This window comes from Watersipora subatra, chromosome 11 (assembly GCF_963576615.1).
Source record: "Watersipora subatra chromosome 11, tzWatSuba1.1, whole genome shotgun sequence".
Taxonomy (NCBI): domain Eukaryota; kingdom Metazoa; phylum Bryozoa; class Gymnolaemata; order Cheilostomatida; family Watersiporidae; genus Watersipora; species Watersipora subatra.
Genome location: NC_088718.1, coordinates 24,847,496 through 24,869,149, shown reverse-complemented (window position 1 = coordinate 24,869,149; position 21,654 = coordinate 24,847,496). Strand labels below are relative to the sequence as shown.

The 21,654-nt window shown below is 35.8% G+C and overlaps 1 protein-coding gene across 1 annotated transcript in view; it reads left to right on the top strand.

The window, feature by feature from the left end:
• The first annotated feature begins 14,773 nt into the window (after nt 1-14,773).
• The window catches only part of LOC137408873 (eukaryotic translation initiation factor 4 gamma 3-like), a 38,867-nt gene continuing 31,986 nt past the window's right edge, over nt 14,774-21,654 (top strand). The window contains exons 1-9 of the mRNA XM_068095463.1: nt 14,774-14,839; nt 15,253-15,487; nt 16,311-16,456; nt 16,715-16,943; nt 17,063-17,443; nt 19,080-19,178; nt 19,483-19,690; nt 19,800-19,937; nt 20,394-20,569. Of these exons, the coding sequence (XP_067951564.1) occupies nt 14,778-14,839; nt 15,253-15,487; nt 16,311-16,456; nt 16,715-16,943; nt 17,063-17,443; nt 19,080-19,178; nt 19,483-19,690; nt 19,800-19,937; nt 20,394-20,569 (1,674 nt within the window). The 5' untranslated portion in view covers nt 14,774-14,777. The remainder of the gene's footprint in view (nt 14,840-15,252; nt 15,488-16,310; nt 16,457-16,714; nt 16,944-17,062; nt 17,444-19,079; nt 19,179-19,482; nt 19,691-19,799; nt 19,938-20,393; nt 20,570-21,654) is intronic.

The following is a 21,654-nucleotide window of genomic DNA, read 5'->3' as shown; positions in this document are numbered from 1 at the left end:
TATACAAAGCTGATAAAGCTAACACATAATATTATAATTAGAGCCACGTGATTAGTAGAGTTAGAAGGCGCAGATGCATAGAATATACATAGAATTTTACAATAGGGACACAACCATATAAGTCGTGATTGACCTTACCAAAACTCCCTTTGTTCTAATAAAACTGCCAAACGACGTCAGTTCTTTTGAAAGTATAAAAATGTATTTATCAACTGACTCAAAACCACAGCTAGTTGTTTGATTCTACTGATCAGCGAACGAACTTGCAAAAACATACTAACACTGGTATACTAACAACATTGAATTAAAATTATTAAAAACCATCAGTTGTCACTTTACAACCATAGCTGACATAAGAATAGTAGAGTATTGTGTCACCCGCGTTAAAATTTAAAAAAAATGACCATACTAATAATTACTAACTTGGAATCTAAATACTCAATCAACTCAGCTTGCATATATATATACACTATATATATATACTCAGCTCAATCAACGATCTTATTATCCTCTTATAGAAATCATATTATTGTAGCCACTATCAATTTTATTCTCAATTATCATATTATACCACATTATATTAGCTTTAATTTTTAATTATGAGGTCAACAGAACACTATTTTCTCATGAAAACCTCAATAAATAATATTCACAAACAAACATAGTTACAAAAGCAATACCTATTTAACGAAGTAGGGAATTCCCAAAGCTAATAAGCAAAGTTTTCTATAGAGCTGAATAAATAAAGTCGCATACCACAGACGTAGAATAATATTTATAAGAAACGGTATCCGTGAAATTAATTTTTAAAAATAAATTTATTCGATCCGATGATAATGTTTGCAATCGCCAAACAACGGAAAAAGAAGATGTAGGATCGACTTCGGGGAAGGGTATTTGAACTGCTCGCCAATTGCTCATACATGTAGTTTTCTCCAGGCCCTACTGCCTAAAACTATTGCAATTTTGACATCACTTTTTTCTCTCGTCAAGATTATTAATTTCATGTACATATTTCGTTTGCAACGCAAGGCAAAGACCAACATTTTAGACAACAACTGGCAAGTAACACTGCCTTACTCGAACTCGTTAAACTTTTTACGTTCTTATTTTTATGAAAAGCTGCACAATATAAGACACGCTTGGTATAAACTGTTGGTCTTTGCTAAGATTTTTTAGTAAAACTTCTATACGTGTACTGTACTTCCTTATGACGACCGCTAAGTAGCAAAACAAACAACTTTTCGACGTTTGTTTGTTTGTGAATATTATTTGAACATGTGAATACGCTGAACATGGAGATTCCTACACATACCTGCCAACTCTCACGCATTGGGCGTGAGACTCACGCAATCACCCCAAAGAAAAAATGAAAATGCGTGAGAAATGCGTGAGATTTTTGCCCCAATTTCCACAATTTTATATATACTATCATTGATACATCAATTGTCCCAAAACCAAATCTCACGCATTGCCCCACTCTTCATACCTGCCAACTCTCACGCATTGGGCGTGAGACTCACGCAATCACCCCAAAGAAAAAATGAAAATGCGTGAGATTTTTGCCCCAATTTCCACAATTTTATATATACTATCATTGATACATCAACTGCCCCAAAACCAAATCTCACGCATTGCCCCACTCTTGGGTTGGCAGGTCTGCCACTCTTGGGTTGGCAGGCCTGTTCCTACACAAAGCTTTAGCAATTAAACCAGCTCCGGGCAAGCAAATATTCACGTTGAATTTGTTTTTGCAATCATTTCTTTTCAGCTCTTAACTTTTTTTAATTTTTCGTATCAACTCACAAATTGTACGTTTAACGAGTCGAACTTGATTGGTGAGAATTCGCGTACGGTGATTGCCTTACCCTTTTTATTTGAACTTTGCTATACCTTCTGCACCTATTCATCAGGCTACCTGTTAGACAAGCTATTTACCAACAACATGCAGCAACCACACCTGTATTTTGTTTTACTGTTCGCTATTATTGTTGTTTTGTGTGGTTGTGGAGAAATTATGTTGCGTATAACTAATCCGGATTCACATACAACATCAGTGTTGAAGTTGCTTGTCATATTATTCTATTTTGACTATGTTTAGTTTGTGCACTTTTGCTTAGCCTGTGGGAACTAATTTAATTATTACTGGTTCAGGTATAGTGAAGGTGTTAAGCTATTGTAAGCAATACTAATATCTACCAGTCAAACTTACTTCTTTATTCTGTAAGTCAAACAATGAAATACACAACTAACAAAATTCTAAAACAATAATATTAAAGTCAAACAATCAGAAGAGCTAATAAAAATTACATCCTTACTCGAACGGTCGTCTATGCTTGTTGATCAGTCCTGTACAGCTGTTAGTTTCGACAGTCAAACGAGAGTCGTGAGAGGCTATATGTAGAGCGTGCCAGCAGTTGAGATAGTGGTGTAGAAGAGGCTCAGCCGATGAAAGAGAAGGTGGCTCCATCAGGAGAGAAGCGAGAGAGAGGCTCCTCAGCAGGCAGATGGGAAAGCGTCCAAGGAGGCCCTCGGGAAGAGAGAGAGAGAGCCAGAGCTCAAGCTAGAGCCGGAGATAGAAATTGGGATAGAGATGCTGAGTCATTGGAGCTGTTCTCTTTTATAGGTGTCTGGCATGTGGGATGGTTAACCTGTGGGTGTAGGTTGAGTGTTAAAGTTCAATGCTTTCTGTCAAGCGTATGAAGATATATTGTATGCGTAAGTCTTCAGCTGGTGCATGTGATGTTGACATGTAGGGTGGAGCTTACATGGAGCTTAGGTGACATACTGCTGGTGTCCAGGTCATGTTTGACAGGAGTGGAAGATCTGTATGTGACTCATTTGACTTGTATCTAATGTCTCTCTGGTGGCTTTTTGATGATGGTGGTTGGTAGGTCTAATTGCTTCGACTTCCCTTTGGCATGTTCTCCATCTGGTGTTGACGCAGTTTCTATGACTGATTTGTTCTAAATTTGAAGTTTCTAATTTGCTTTTGACATTTTCTAATTATTGAATCTTTTAATGTCTTTGGGCGCCTTGCTGCTTGTAGGTATTATATGCTTATCCTGTGGTCTGGCTACACTCCCTGTTGGTATCTTGTTTTCGCAGTATCTCCATACAACATTGTTCAGCAATCATGAAGGACAGTGAGGACTTTCGGCGCCACTTTCTTTATAATGTCACCAGTAATAGACTCTTTGGTTATACTCCTTTGTTATACTAAAATATAAATGGCCTGGCACTTTTTTGTAAAGCATATTTGCATGAGGAAAAGTATACAACTGTAAAACATCAAATCTTTAGCCTGCTCTCCTCAGACTGTTTTTTGCTAAAATAAAATTGAAAACTGAAACAAGAACTTAAGCAACCAGTTTAGTTTTAAGTTGTTAACTAGTTGAACACTAAAACAAGATTTAGCACCAGCATAAGAGTGTGGTAGACGCCGGGCCATGACTTTCATATTATTATAAGTAATTCTATATATATCTGGCACATTGTGTTTGGTCTTATTATATATTTGTATCGTCACTAAATTGTTCGTTTATATTGTATTGCTATTGTGTTTTGCCTTCGTTTATATTTTGTCGCTAGTAAATCGCTAGTTTTATTATAGTCATGCCAACGCGTTAGCGATTCCATTTATTGTTATTCGTTTTTTTTTACTCGGTTCCGTTATCCGGAATGGGTAACATGACTGTATATAAAGGGAGCGGACTCGATAAGCGAAGCAGAACAATAGTCGTAAACTCCTCGACTAATGGGTTTCCCTTCACAAATAAAAAAGAACAGTTTAACCATACTCATACTCTTTTTTTATGCAACAGTCTATATCGTGCCAAAGTAAAGGCCAGCAAATTCCTTTACAAGAGTTTAGATATTGTCTCTTTACTAACACCGGCTAAGATCAACACTAGCATAAGGTTTGAGTATCTGATATATTTAAACACCAACATAAGATCAGCGTTCAACTCGCTGCTCTTCTTCCTCCTTGTCCATTTGCTACTTCAATGAAAGAGCTGTCCCATCTCTGGTGTTAGGATTATGAAAAGTCGACAGTCGATAATTGTTCTAAATAACCCTCAAGTCATCATTTTGTTAGCTTACACCTTGACTTTAATCATCCGGAAATAAAACTTGGTCAATTACTTGATCAGATTTTTTGCCGACTGCTGTACGTTTCAGATTTTTATTCTTAGACAGCAAACCAGCCAACATTTTTTGAAAAAAATATCTATATTAGGATAGGTTAGTGACATGCTTTCTTAGTTGCCTCGAGAAAACCAGATTCACTGAATTGTCACGCTTCGAATGAGCTCGGAGTCACTTTCACTCCGAATCATAGAAACGGTAAAATAATAGTGTTTGCTTCAGCTCTGGCAAAGTAGTTGCCAAAGCTGAAGGAAATACCACTTTAGATATTACCTGCATATAAATGCTGTATCTGACTCTAATAGCTCACATAACTGCTTGATAGGCAAGAGCTAGTATACAGTCCTCTGGTCTACTACGGAAATCAGCACAAGCATGTCAGTCTCAGCTGTCTTGTCTTTAGTGTTCTCAGCGCTGGGACCTGAGGACCCTGTCTACAGAAAGCATTAGCTCTCAGGAGTTATGCTCTCATTGGAGTTACCCTATGCAAAAATATTTGGTATAAGCTCTAGCTGCTGGTACAAATCAAGCTTTGTAACCTTCCTCCAGTAAAGACAAGAACATGCACCTACTCATACAAAGGGCATACATTCTGGCTAGGGATAGGGCCACTACCATAGGTTTGACTAATTGCTTATCTGGCAGCTATAAATTCGTTAACAACTAAATTGAGCATACGAGAAAAAGATTGATGATGCCAGAAAGTCTGTATAACCCTGAGACTGCATCATGAGTCACAACAAACATATCTCAGAGTTTATGTGTGTACTTCGGTTTGCCCAGTTATAGCTATTAAAATATTCAAAGGAAAAGCTCTCTGCGTGCTGGATTTAAACTCATGTGATTGCAGCCGCAAGTTTCATACCTCGCATTCATACCTCTGTCACTCTTATCATATACTGTATACCATTTGCACACGCCGAGTTAACACTTTAGTAGCTATTGTCTATGTAAAGGTATATAGTAACATGCATTTGATTGAAACACTGTAGTAACTATTGTCTATGTAAAGGTATTTAGTAATATGTATTTGATTGAAACACTATAGTAACTATTGTCTATGTAAAGGTATATAGTAATATGTATTTGATTGAAACACTATAGTAACTATTGTCTATGTAAAGGTATATAGTAATATGTATTTGATTGAAACACTATAGTAACTATTGTCTATGTAAAGGCATATAGTAATATGCATTTGATTGAAACACTATAGTAACTATTGTCTATGTAAAGGCATATAATAATATGCATTTGATTGAAACACTATAGTAACTATTGTCTATATAAAAGTGTATAGTAATATGCATTTGATCGAAACACTATAGTAACTATTGTCTATATAAAGGTGTATAGTAATATGCATTTGATTGAAACACTATAGTAACTATTGTCTATGTAAAGGTATATAGTAATACGTATTTGATTGAAACACCATAGTAACTATTGTCTTTATAAAAGTTTACAGTAATATGTATTTAATTGAAATACTACAATAAGTATCTATGTAAAGGTTTATAGAGATATGTATTCGATTAAAACACAGTGGTAACCTTTGTCTATATAAAGATATATAGTAATATATTTTTGATTGAAACATTTTAGTAACTATTGTCTGTATAAAGGTATAAGTAATATTTGGTTCATAAAAGTAATTGATGTCGTGTTGTCTATAAAAGTAGTTGATGTCATTTTGTCTATAATAGTAGTTGATGTCATGTTGTCTATACTAGTAGTTGATGGCATTTTGTCTATAATAGTAGTTGATGTCATGTTGTCTATAATAGTAGTTGATGTCTTGTTGTCTATAATAGTAGTTGATGTCTTGTTGTCTATAATAGTAGTTGATGTCATGTTGTCTATAATAGTAGTTCATGTCTTGTTGTCAGTGAAAGCAGTTCAGGTGTTGTCTATAAAGGTAGTTGTTGTCATATTGTCTGTAATTGTCTATATATGTCAAGGTGTCATACATCCAGCTACTAATTAGTGGCAATTATGTCGCCGATGATAATCAATCTTTACCATGACAAGTTTTTACAGAAGAATAACTTCCATTAACATTAGGGTTGTAAATTATTTTGGTCTGGTTGTAGTTTAGTAAGGTTTTGTCAAGAAGTGAAATAATTTCAATTTATTGTGAAAAAATGAAACTTGTTTAATACAATGCAATGCTCGAGCTAAATGAAACCAACAATATGAGCATTTCTATATAATAATCTTAACTCTCAGTGTAGTTGTTATTGTTTTGACTTTTTAAAAAAAAGCTTTCTATTGGCTGACAAATATGAATGAGAAATAAAAAATGTTTGCATAAGTTTTAAAATTACTGGAAAGTCAGTCTTCCTATTGATCACATTGGTATTTGTTAAGTTCTCAATGTATCTATAGGATGGAGCATTGCTGATTCCTGTCATTCTTTTATGTTTTAGTTGTCATAGCCTTACAGTTGCAGCTTTTAATTTTCAGGAACCAATTTTGAAGGCTACACTGTCTGATAGGGAACTCATGCCACCCCCAGCTCCTGTTGTTCCCTCCGTACCTCTACCCACAACTCCGCCAGTCACAGAAAATTATGGAGAATACACCAAGTCCTTTAGTATCCTCTCCTGCAAAATCTGCCAAAAGCATACCTTCTCATAATTCTCCGCTAACTCCACCAGACGGTAGGGCCTTCAGTGCTTATATTACCATTCTATCGTGTAGCTCATACCTATCGTCAAACCTGGACATAAGATATTCTCAACATACAAAATCTCTGACATACAACATGACTGAGCAAATATCTGTCTCAACATTTGAACCATTTCCTGATGAGCTTGTCCAAACATCATTTTTTAATCTGTACATATTTTCACTGTTCTCTCTCACATTTGCTGTTTTTACGGTTCTCGAATAATGCTAAACATTGCTTTCCGTATTCAATTTAAAGCATTGAATATTTTGTTGTCTAGCAAGCAATGTGATTTATAAGGTGTCAATAGTAGTGGGATAAGATAAAAAGGCAAAAAGGAGTTGGAGGAAATCATAAAAAAACTATGAGCCAACATCTATGAAGTTGTCTCATAGTTATCACGGTGAAGAAAGATATGGGAACAAAAGTTGAGATGCTAGGCATGATGATCTATATTAATGAATCTCGCTTTCACAATGTGTGCTTGTCTGTTAGTCAACACAAGTGCTATGCATTTCCCTAATTTCCCGCCTATTGTGTCCAAACGTGACACCCATATTCTCCATGCCTCCTCTGCCAGTAAACTAAAACATTCAGTTTTAAAAATTCTGTCTGGTGCCTCAGAATCAGCCTTTTCAACATCCATCTGCAGTCTGTCTGATTAAAAGTGTTATAAATCTCAGGCAGTGCCGGACTTACCACTATTTAAAAATAAAATGTAAAGGTGATTTGAAAACGAAAAGTGTAAGTGGTAGTAGTGTAAAGTTTACGTCATCTGAGTTCATCTGGCTTAGTGTGTCTGCCTCTTGTATCCTATGCTGTTTGTCTGCGTTAAAAATCAGTATCTAAATAATTCTATCAATTATCAGCAATGTTTTTGCTAGTAAGGTCCTTAAACCAGAACATTCATCTGTTTAAAAAAGCCACTTTGTTAAACAACAGTAATTTTAGTGCTTTGGAAATCTTTGTATTACTTGAAATCGTATGTTAAAAGCTTGCCAGTGTCCATAGCTGCTTACCAATACTATAACCTGTGGAGAGATCGCTTTACGTGCTGTTAAAACATGCATTTACATTATTTCAGCGGATTAAAATAATTGCCCGATGCTTTGCTTGTTTTGTAAAACTGCATGAAATTTTGCTAAAAGGTCATTGTGCAAAGAGGCTTTCTGTTGTTTTATGAAGATTTATTGCTAGAATATTCAAGTTGTTATTGCTATAAGTCTAGCCTAATCGGCCTCAATGAAATACTTTAGACCTGTCAAATGCATAACACATAATATTTTATTAAGAAACTGGCATTGAGACGCACATTTTAAGTCGTCATTGTTGGTGCAGACTGCCATAAACAGTTACCGACTGCCATAAACAGTTACCGACTGCCATAAACAGTTACCGACTGCCATAAACAGTTACCGACTGCCATCAACAGTTACCGACTGCCATCAACAGTTACCGACTGCCATAAACAGTTACCGACTGCCATAAACAGTTACCGACTGCCATAAACAGTTACCGACTGCCATAAACAGTTACCGACTGCCATAAACAGTTACCGACTGCCATAAACAGTTACCGACTGCCATCAACAGTTACCGACTGCCATAAACAGTTACCGACTGCCATAAACAGTTACCGACTGCCATCAACAGTTACCGACTGCCATAAACAGTTACCGACTGCCATAAACAGTTACCGACTGCCATGAACAGTTACCGATTGCCATAAACAGTTACCGACTGCCATAAACAGTTACCGACTGCCATAAACAGTTACCGACTGCCATAAACAGTTACCGACTGCCATAAACAGTTACCGACTGCCATAAACAGTTACCGACTGCCATAAACAGTTACCGACTGCCATGAACAGTTACCGATTGCCATAAACAGTTACCGACTGCCATCAACAGTTACCGACTGCCATAAACAGTTACCGACTGCCATAAACAGTTACCGACTGCCATCAACAGTTACCGACTGCCATCAACAGTTACCGACTGCCATAAACAGTTACCGACTGCCATAAACAGTTACCGACTGCCATCAACAGTTAGCGACTGTCATAAACAGTTACCGACTGCCATAAACAGTTACCGACTGCCATAAACAGTTACCGACTGCCATAAACAGTTACCGACTGCCATAAACAGTTACCGACTGCCATCAACAGTTACCGACTGCCATAAACAGTTACCGACTGCCATCAACAGTTATCGACTGCCATAAACAGTTACCGACTGCCATAAACAGTTACCGACTGCCATCAACAGTTACCGACTGCCATAAACAGTTACCGACTGCCATAAACAGTTACCGACTGCCATCAACAGTTACCGACTGCCATAAACAGTTACCGACTGCCATAAACAGTTACCGACTGCCATAAACAGTTACCGACTGCCATAAACAGTTACCGACTGCCATGAACAGTTACCGATTGCCATAAACAGTTACCGACTGCCATAAACAGTTACCGACTGCCATAAACAGTTACCGACTGCCATAAACAGTTACCGACTGCCATAAACAGTTACCGACTGCCATAAACAGTTACCGACTGCCATAAACAGTTACCGACTGCCATAAACAGTTACCGACTGCCATGAACAGTTACCGACTGCCATGAACAGTTACCGATTGCCATAAACAGTTACCGACTGCCATAAACAGTTACCGACTGCCATAAACAGTTACCGACTGTCATAAACAGTTACCGACTGCCATAAACAGTTACCGACTGCCATAAACAGTTACCGACTGCCATCAACAGTTATCGACTGCCATAAACAGTTACCGACTGCCATAAACAGTTACCGACTGCCATCAACAGTTACCGACTGCCATAAACAGTTACCGACTGCCATAAACAGTTACCGACTGCCATCAACAGTTACCGACTGCCATAAACAGTTACCGACTGCCATAAACAGTTACCGACTGCCATAAACAGTTACCGACTGCCATAAACAGTTACCGACTGCCATGAACAGTTACCGATTGCCATAAACAGTTACCGACTGCCATAAACAGTTACCGACTGCCATAAACAGTTACCGACTGCCATAAACAGTTACCGACTGCCATAAACAGTTACCGACTGCCATAAACAGTTACCGACTGCCATAAACAGTTACCGACTGCCATAAACAGTTACCGACTGCCATGAACAGTTACCGACTGCCATGAACAGTTACCGATTGCCATAAACAGTTACCGACTGCCATAAACAGTTACCGACTGCCATAAACAGTTACCGACTGCCATCAACAGTTATCGACTGCCATAAACAGTTACCGACTGCCATAAACAGTTACCGACTGCCATCAACAGTTACCGACTGCCATAAACAGTTACCGACTGCCATAAACAGTTACCGACTGCCATCAACAGTTACCGACTGCCATAAACAGTTACCGACTGCCATAAACAGTTACCGACTGCCATAAACAGTTACCGACTGCCATAAACAGTTACCGACTGCCATGAACAGTTACCGATTGCCATAAACAGTTACCGACTGCCATAAACAGTTACCGACTGCCATAAACAGTTACCGACTGCCATAAACAGTTACCGACTGCCATAAACAGCTACCGACTGCCATAAACAGTGACCGACTGCCATAAACAGTTACCGACTCCCATAAACAGTTACCGACTGCCATAAACAGTTACCGACTGCCATAAACAGTTACCGACTGCCATAAACAGTTACCGACTGCCATGAACAGTTACCGACTGCCATGAACAGTTACTGATTGCCATAAACAGTTACCGACTGCCATAAACAGTTACCGACTGCCATAAACAGTGACCGACTGCCATAAACAGTTACCGACTGCCATAAACAGTTACCGACTGCCATAAACAGTTACCGACTGCCATAAACAGTGACCGACTGCCATAAACAGTTACCGACTGCCATAAACAGTTACCGACTGCCATAAACAGTTACCGACTGCCATAAACAGTTACCTACTGCCATAAACAGTTACCGACTGCCATAAACAGTTAACGTCTACCATAAGCAGTTAGCGACAGCCATAAACAGTTGGCAACTACCATAAACAGTTAGCGTCTACCATAAACAGCTAGCGTCTGCCATAAACAGGTAGCGGCTGCTCAGTATGATTAGTTGTAGCACCGCTGAATGCTACATAGGTTATATTTATTATCAAATACAAGTGAAATCTGAAATATGAATAATGAAACAAAATTAACATTCAAACTTGATATAGCGCCTTACCTGCATGTTCTCATTTTATCAAACCTACCAGGCAGAGTAGCCTTTGCTTCCTCGTTGTTATCTTCGTTACAAGATATAGTGGATTCTCTACTTATGAAGTAATTTATGCCAGAAACCATTCCGTGAGTAGAAAATTTCAAAAGTAGAGACCATTTTTACTATATAATTGCCCTAATCTTGTCCTAGTTTTGTTTAGAATGAATGTTTTAAAATCTGTAAGTAGAAAGATTTTACATCGTCATTAGCTGAAAAACTGCAATACAGAAAACAAAGAACATGAATTGATAGAAACGATGATTGTCTTACCACGTATGCGAGACATGATAACTCCAAATCATGAAATGAACAAAATGAAGCACCTGTCATTTATTGATTTTCACTTGAAAATAAAATAAGTGAGATGTGTTTCAAGTCGTACCAAAGGGAAAAAAATGACCAAGGCACAAACGAACAAACAGGCCAAAGTACGAATGGCCTTTCAGCCTTTAGTATCTAGAAATATCTTTCGTTAAGTCCAAGCAAAATTTTTCTAAGATGTTTTGTAACTTCAATAAGTTTGTATGTAGAGTCTTTCCTAAGAAGAAGTTCTATGTTATATATGTCAAATGATTGATATTATCCCTGCCACCTCTGGCAAAGCTAATTTTGTCAAGCCAACCTAACTGTATCCATGCGTATGCAGTTCTGCTACAGTTGTTGATAGCTAAAAAGTAGCTGATCAAACTGTTAGCCTTTGTCCTCCTTTTTTGATATTTGGTTTTAAATTAGAGCTTTTCTGTGGCTTGATTAACTATTCTCACATGATAAATTCATTAGTATACTAATAGCTATTGTACGCAGTCAAAGCTCAGTCAAGGTGGTCTGTTAACTAATTCTTTTGTTGAAAGGTGGTAGGGCTTAACAGAAACTAAATGCTGTTGACATACATCCATGTAATAAAATCTGTAACTGTTCAACTAAAATGCTAAAATATTCAGTTTTTCTCAATAAAAATAGTATTCTGTATTTTGTATCCTTCCATTAGCAATAATAATCTTGTGAAGGAGTTTTTAATTATATTGGTTCTTTTTACAGTATCTCATAAAACCAAAATATTTGCGCGTGCCGCGTTTGAACTTTATTGAAACGCTATAGTAACTATTGTCTATGTAAAGGTATGTAGTAATATGTATTTGATTGAAACACTATAGTAACTACTGTCTATGTAAAGGTATATAGTAATATGGATTTGATTGAAACTCTATAGTAACTATTGTCCATGTAAAGGTATATATAGTAATATGTATTTGATTGAAACACTATAGTCACTATTGTCTATGTAAAGGTATATAGTAATATGTATTTGATTGAAACACTATAGTAACTATTGTCTATGTAAAGGTATATAGTAATATGCATTTGATTGAAACGCTATAGTAACTATTGTCTATGTAAAGATATGTAGTATTATGTATTTGATTGAAACACTATAGTAACTATTGTCTATGTAAAGGTATATAGTAATATGTATTTGATTGAAACACTATAGTAACTATTGTCTATGTAAAGGTATATAGTAATATGCATTTGATTGAAACGCTATAGTAACTATTGCCTATGTAAAGATATGTAGTATTATGTATTTGATTGAAACTCTATAGTAACTATTGTCTATGTAAAGGTATATAGTAATATGTATTTGATTGAAACACTAGAGTAACTATTGTTTATGTAAAGGTATATAGTAATATGTGTTTGATTGAAACACTATAGTAACTATTGTTTTTGTAAAGGTATATAGTAATATGAATTTGATTGAAACACTGTAGTAACTATTGTCTATGTAAAGGTATATAGTAATATGTATTTGATTAAAACACTATAGTAACTATTGTCTATGTAAAGGTATATAGTAATATGTATTTGATTGAAACACTATAGTAACTATTGTCTATGTAAAGGTATATAGTAATATGTATTTGATTGAAACACTATAGTAACTATTGTCTATGTAAAGGTATATAGTAATATGTATTTGATTGAAACACTATAGTAACTACTGTCTATGTAAAGGTAGATAGTAATATGGATTTGATTGAAACTCTGTAGTAACTATTGTCCATGTACAGGTATATATAATAATATGTATTTGATTGAATCACTATAGTAAGTATTGTCTATGTAAAGGTATATATTAATATGTATTTGATTGAAACACTATATTAACTATTTTTTATGTAAAGGTATATAGTAATATGTATTTGATTGAAACACTATAGTAACTATTGTCTATGCAAAGGTATATATTAATATGTATTGGATTGAAACACTATAGTAACTATTGTCTATGCAAAGGTATATATTAATATGTATTGGATTGAAACACTATAGTAACTATTGTCTATGTAAAGGTATATAGTAATATGTATTTGAGTGAAACACTATAATAACTATTGTCTATGTAAAGGTATATAGTAATATGTATTTGATTGAATCACTATAGTAAGTATTGTCTATGTAAAGGTATATATTAATATGTATTTGATTGAAACACTATATTAACTATTTTTTATGTAAAGGTATATAGTAATATGTATTTGATTGAAACACTATAGTAACTATTGTCTATGCAAAGGTATATATTAATATGTATTTGATTGAAACACTATAGTAACTATTGTCTATGCAAAGGTATATATTAATATGTATTGGATTGAAACACTATAGTAACTATTGTCTATGTAAAGGTATATAGTAATATGTATTTGAGTGAAACACTATAATAACTATTGTCTATGTAAAGGTATATAGTAATATGTATTTGATTGAAACACTATAGTAACTATTGTCTATGCAAAGGTATATATTAATATGTATTGGATTGAAACACTGTAGTCACTATTGTCTATGTAAAGGTATATAGTAATATGTATTTGAGTGAAACACTATAATAACTATTGTCTATGTAAAAGTATATAGTAATATGTATTTGATTGAAACACTATAGTAAATACCGTCTATGTAAAGGTATATAGTAATATGGATTTGATTGAAACTCTATAGTAACTATTGTCCATGTAAAGGTATATATAGTAATATGTATTTGATTGAAACACTGTAGTAACTATTGTCTATGCAAAGGTATATATTAATATGTATTGGATTGAAACACTATAGTCACTATTGTCTATGTAAAGGTATATAGTAATATGTATTTGAGTGAAACACTATAATAACTATTGTCTATGTAAAGGTATATAGTAATATGTATTTGATTGAAACACTATAGTAACTACTGTCTATGTAAAGGTATATAGTAATATGGATTTGATTGAAACTCTATAGTAACTATTGTCCATGTAAAGGTATATATAGTAATATGTATTTGATTGAAACACTATAGTAACTATTGTCTATGTAAAGGTATATATTAATATGTATTTGATTGAAACACTATATTAACTATTTTTTATGTAAAGGTATATAGTTATATGTATTTGATTGAAACACTATAGTAACTATGAAAACTGTGTAGAGAAGTAAATGTATTGAAATTATTTTGATTTCAGTCCCGTGTTGGCATTGCATTCGCTTAGACAAAGTTCCGTTGTGTCTCAGTTGTGACTGGTTTATTGCAGAATAACTGGGTTCCAAGAAGAGATAAGAATATTCCAATGACACTTCAGGAAATACATAAACAGATGGCCATTAAGGCTCATGAAAAGCAGCAAATGATCGACAAAAACCTGCCTTCACGGAACAGTCAACAAGGCCGGGCTCCTCCCTTGCCGAGGTATCTTATTATTGGTTGTCCACGTCATTCAGGAAATAGCAAGAGATTCAATAACATGAAAATATGGAGTGCAGTCTTCAACATGATGTGTGGTGTGGGTAATGTGGCGCAATACCTTTCATTCTGAGCATATCAGCTATCTTTGAAGCTTGATGTTGGCAAGTCTGGTTGTCATGGTAATGCCACTGACTTGGCACAAACAGCGGCCATCAATCAGAATATCCTGTTTAAGGGGATGAAGTTGAAGAGCTTATGGTTACTTGATGAGTGGCCAGGCCTGTATGGTAGATGTACTTGTATCAGATATACTTGTTGGCTGCTTTGCTTCATATTATAGTAACCACCATAGTGAAGGTGATCAAGTTATTATGTTAGTGATATCTGTTAGTCTCTTTATAACATTTTATTAACAGGAACAACCGTAGGTCAGATGATCAAGATGGTTGGAGTCATGTGAAGACTAGTGCTCAGCGTGTTGACCCGACCAAGCTTAAGTTGGCTAGTCAAAAGATGGTTGGTGGTGATAAAGAATTGCAGCTAGGCCCAGCAAAAGGCTTTGGTGATTGGAGTCGAGGTAGTTCAGATTCTTGCAAACGCAATCTTCCTCAGCAGGAAGAGATGTCTACAGTCTCGTCTACTAGATTCTCAGTGAGTTGGATTTTTAATTTGCACTGCAAGTCTCTCTGGTGAAAATTATGAAATGACCATGGTTATTATCATCTGCATCACTACAGTTCTTCATACTTTCATCTATCAATATTAGTTTAGCAGTTTTATTTATTTTAAAAATTCTGAAGTAGATGTACAAAGGGTGTTATATATATCTAAGCATTTATAAATAGTAATTTATGAAGTTTTTGTTTGCATGGAAAAGCACCATAAGTTTTACCGTTGTTTTCTTTCTTGTTGTGTAAACCAGTATTTAATTTTTTTTATTGGTTTAACAGTAATTGATTTCTCATGATTGCAATATTAACTGTGAATTGTGTGGTTTTACCCTGAGGTTAACAACTAAGCACTGTTTGCCTAAATAACTAAGTACATGCTTTATTAAAATTATCAAGTAGCAGTTGAGTTGCCTACCTCTAGACCCGCTTATTTTCTGTATTAACACAGAATGGGTTGTACAGAAACGGATGTCAACAGGATGTCAAATCAACATTGTGTCGATTTCTTGTGCTAGTCTGACCTACATGTAATATTAGGTAAAAGTAGTTTATTCTACAAATACAGTACGTATAACACTTCAACTACTTGAAGCTTTTAATAAGGTGAATTTATTCACTGCAGATGTAACAGGTACGTAGCAAAAGGTTAGACAAACTAAATACTATGTACAACTTATATAGCAGATGTAGATTGTTAAATAGTACCAAGTCCTCAGACATAGATCATCACAGGGTGGGAACTGTGAATCGTGATCTGTATACTATCGTTTTTCTTATTAACATCATCGTATTGTTTAATACAGGCATTCGCAGACAGGGAGACAAGAGACAACAGAAGCCATTCTGGCAACAGGATGTTGTCAAGTAGTAGTGGAACTAAATCAAGGGGTTGTGGTGGACCCGAGGGACAACGAATGAGCACTCCACGAGGCTCAATGGAGAAGGAAAAGTTAGTTTGTTTGATGGTTGCCAGTCTAGTATAGCTTAGTCGCACTACCATATAACATAACCCTCACATCACAAACTGATTTTGTTCCATGCAAAACTGTTCGCAAGGACTATATTATTTATCTGAAAAAATTAGCATTATCAAGCTGCTGTTGATTAACGTTTTCCGATAAAGCAGTGATGGATTGATGTTTGGTAAAAATGTGATTGGCATATACTTGAAAGTCATAGATTGATAGATTCTTGAAATTTGTTTTAGAAATAGCGCTGTTGAAATCGCAAGGCAGTTGTCACGGGAACCTAGACCAAATTCTAGAGAAAACAGTGTTGAAGGGCGAAACATGCGTACACCTACTCCAACTGGAGTGGTGGTCAGCAGGAGTAGTGCACAGTCTACCCTGACGGCTGTCAAACAGATGAAGAGAAATGACTGGGATACAAAGATGAAATCCATTATTGATGAATATTTACATAACAATCATATAAAGGTGTGGATGCAGCTACTATTATGCTTTGTCGTTATGTAAGAATGAGATTGCTCCTGCAGCTTGTAGTATGGTTCATTTTGGGGAACTGGTAAGATATAAGACAAGCACTATTTTTACAGGAAGTCCTGGATATTGTCCGAGAGGAGTTAACAGGACAGAATGAGATGATGTTGATGACAGAATGCGCCATCAACCACACACTGGAGAGGTCAACTCAGGCTAGAAGGGGAACTGGATTGATGCTCGCCGAGTTACTCAAACACAAACTGTTACCATTAGATACCCACATTAAAGGTTTAGGGGCAGTGCTAGAGTTCGCTGATGACCTTGCCATAGATATACCAAATGTATGGCACTACTTTGGTGAATTGATTGCTCCCATGTTCACCACGGCTTCCGTCCCTCTTGACCGCTTAGTGTTCGTATGTAATCCTCTGATGAGCATAGGAAAGGCATCTTTGCTTGCAGCTGCAGTACTCAAAGAAGCTAGTCACAACATTGTAAGTTCCATTCAGTTAAGCGGGTTTTCTGCATGACTCCCGTCTGCTTTCAAGCTTTATTGGTATTCAGCAAATTTATTTTTAACTGCTTTGACAAGATCATCTTCAATGATAATTAATCACGCTTACTAAACGTCAGTATGGAGATCCATTTCTCATGAAGTATTTTATCTCTTACTAAGTCTTAATGGTTAAATGTGCGCCAACAAAGCCGTTTCAACTTCAGTGGGGCCTTGCTGATGTTAGCGTCTTAATGCTACACTACATTTTATTCACCAGAAATATAGTTCACTAAACGAGGAGGAAAATGAGGATTTCTTGTTAAACATTCGCGTGTAATTAGTCAGTGAGAGACCTACTGGTTCCTGTGCATGAGGCAAAAACCTTGAAATCCCTACACATTTTTACACAACTCACAAATACTCTCATGCTCCTTGACCCTTTCACAGGCAAAGCGACATTTTTGTCGTTTTGCAATACTCCTTCAAATGGGCAGTGCGACATTTTTGTCGCTATAGTAACATATTTCTTTTATTGCGGCTTTTGGTTTGCTAAAAGCCGTTTTTTGTTTACTTTTTTGATCGATAGCAAGCTACGATATATTGGCTTCGGTTAGCCTCTAAAAAAATTTTCTATTTGCACAAAACGATCGTTTTTAGCAGCAATAAATGAATAACAATTGCAGAAAAATTTGAAGATTGTTCTAAATAATTTTTAATTATTTATTTCTTTTTGGTTCTGTTTTAGCCGTTATTTACTGAAAACTTTGAGAGTTTTAATTTATTTTATCAACATGATGACTTCTAAGAAAACTCTCTGTGATTATTCAATACAGCAAGTACTAGTACTGGAGTTACTAAGAGAATCACAGCTGACTGACTTTTTAGATTTTGTAGCCAAAAATGACAATGAATCAGGTTCAAATTGTGATTGTAATTATTTTACATCTGGAAGTGATGAAGAAGCTGGTAGCAGTAATGATGAGGTGATGCGAGTGCCTGGAAGAATATTACCAATATGAAGAGAGATAAATCCCCTACAATTCATCAGTTTGTAGTAGTGACAGGTCCAGTATTTACTCCAGTAGATGCTGTGTAATTGGTACAGAAAGACAAGAATAAGCACATGATGCAAAAACTGTGATGTAGGCCTTTGTAAAGGAGAATGCTTTTGGATATATTATACAAAAATTGTGCTAATTAAAGTGAACACTTGTATCATAAAAAGATATACAATATATATATATTTATCTTGGTAGATCTAAATTTATAAATATTTTTGTGTTATACATTTTTAATCATTTATAATATATAGATATATGTACATCTGGACATATACATGTATACATTTGCATGTTTATACATAGATATATGCACACAATAACATACAAAAGAGTGTATAAATCTTTTAAAAGAAATTGATTTTTGCGGAAAATTAGTTTGCCTAGGGGAGCCTAATATAGTCCTGAAAATTCGACCGCGAAAGGGTTAATCTATTCCGAGTTATTCTCAGTTGGTTCTGTCCTTCACAATATGCAGCACTTGTTTTTACAAAACACCGATGATGAACAAGTTTTTTGTGTGCTGCTGACAACTGGAGAGATGGTGGTAAAATATGTTGAATATGCATGCTGCAGGGTCACGTGGAGATAGGCAAGCGATGGGCTGAAAGTAAACTAGACTGGTCAAAGTTTCTCACTGAGGGAGAGGATCGAGATGAATTTATACAAAGCAATGTGAGCTTTATAAGTTTCTTGGTTTCTACTATGTGAGATAATAATCAGTGTGCGCCGAGGTTCATGTGAGTGTTTATTATGCAGGTGGAAATAGAGCTCTTTCGGGGTACATTTACACAGTTTCGGTAAAGCTCTAAAAACGAACAGTTTTTGACAAACCTAACTTGGACCAAATAACACGATTATTTGCTTTAAATCGTCTGCATTGAATACCAATTGAGGTTTACACTCAATCTTGTTTAGTTTGTTTCATTAGCCGTAAAAACATGGGTTTTCCTTTTCTATTTTATGGTCAACTTTACAGAAGTTGGAATATACACTATCAACACAGGCTCAATCCTCAACAGAGTTTCTGCCATCTGATGTTGCTGCTCAGCTAAACAAGTTCATGTTGGAGGGCGTGGAGAATGAATCTGTATTTGACTGGATAGACTCTGAATTGTCTCCTGATATGTGTGATGACAATGTCTTTATTGGGTCTCTGACTACTTCAGTTGTTCAATCATGCATCTGTAAGTTATAGTTACTGGGTTCATTAGTTGTCTTGGTAATCTTCTCTCATATGTATAATTTTTCTTTCTCACCACCTGCACTCAATAATGATATTGTTGTATTTTACAGCAAATGGAAGCTTGAACGAGTCGAAGTTCAAGTCAAGGATTCCATTGTTGAGCAAGTACTATGATGGTAAGGCCAACAGGGAGTTGGCTGCCCTCTCAGCCCTCGAAAACTTAGTGGCTAAATTACAGCACCCAGCTAGTAAGTTTAATCAATCATGCTTGTTTCAGCACACGAGCTTTGATTGGAATTGCTCTAATGTTGGCTATTATAGCCACTAGTGTGTGCGTGTGTGTGTCTAATTGTTTAGTCTTGTATTATGTATTGGTAGTTATTTACAAAATAGGCTAACATATTCAGTATTTCATTTTTATAGTTGAAGTTTGTATGCATGCTTTGGAATCATAAAGAGAGTTCTATGAATTCCTCTCATCAATGGCCTCTATATTTAATCTGCCATCATGTCAGTTCCCTCCCAAATATAATCTTTCTCTCTTTTATCTGAAACATCACTTGGCACACCTTCCTATAATGTACATTTTTATCATTCATTTCATTTGGCTAGTATGCTGGTAACCCTTTTTCTATAAGATGGCTGCATTCAGGAAATTGTTTCAGTTTCTAAAATGTTGTTATTGAAAAGTGTCTCTGTTGTAGATCTGTTTTCCGATCTGTGTTACGCTGTTAGTGAAAATGACCTTATTACTGATGAGTCATTTCTTAATTGGGAGAAAAGTAGCCAGACTGGAATTGCTGTCAAGTCTGTTAGCAAGTTCTTACAATGGTTAAAAGAGGGATTGACAATCGAGCCAAACCCAACTCACTATCTTGAGGTTTGTCTGTAAATGATTTTGAGGTTTGTCTTTAATGAAGTGTGAATTTGAGTTTAATTGTGGTTTGTCTGTAATTTTTGGTCAACTTTGTAAACATGATGTAAAAATCGTTATAGGTAGAAACCAGTATATGTAGAAACCATTGTACGTAAAAACCATTATAAGTAGAAACCATTAAATGTAGAAACCATTATATGTACAAACCGTTATATGTAGAAGCGATCATATATTTTTAGACATGGTTGTTGGAATATTATAAACATTACTAACTAGGTGGATGCCTGGCGTTGCACAGATAATGAAAAAGTTTTTGCACAGAAAATTCAGCATCAGTTGCTATATTTAGTTGCTCAGCTGTAAGAGGTAAAGGTATATACAGTGAAACATGGATAACTCGCCCTCGGATATATCGACCACATGGTTAACTCGAATGGATTTGCTTGGTCCGTTCCCACGCAATGATAAATGGCTTTATATAACTCGACCTCGGCACCGTTAACTCGGACAGTTTTTTGCCAAATTCACAAACGTGGTTTCCATTCAATTTACTTCGAAGGAGTTTTCACTAATCGCGGAGCTGAGACTACTCTGCTTTCTTAACGAAAGCGCTTTTTGTACGCGTATAGTGTACATATAATTTCCCCCGTATCGTATAATGGAACAAAAAAACGTATAAAAATGATTAATAGGGTCGCTAAGACGTTCTTTTAGTTACGGCCAAGCTATAAACGTTAGAAGGTATTAGCGATAAAAATTTAATAAAGATAGACACAGCATGCAAAATAAATATTGTAACAATGATTATATGCGGATACATAAAGATAAAATGTCACAAATAGGCTCGTGGCTTGGCGTTCGCTACAACAGACATCTGCTTTACGATGGCATCACGCAAGCAAAGAAAAGCGTGGAAACCTTCTGACAAACTTAAAGTACTCGAGGAATTCGAAGCGGGACAAAAGCTATCAGCATTATCAAAAAGAGAAAATCTTCTAAAAAGTACAGTGTCAACATGGATTAAACAAAAAGAAAGAATAAGATCGTTATGTGACCAAAATTCATCAAGGCTAAGAGATTGTTCAACG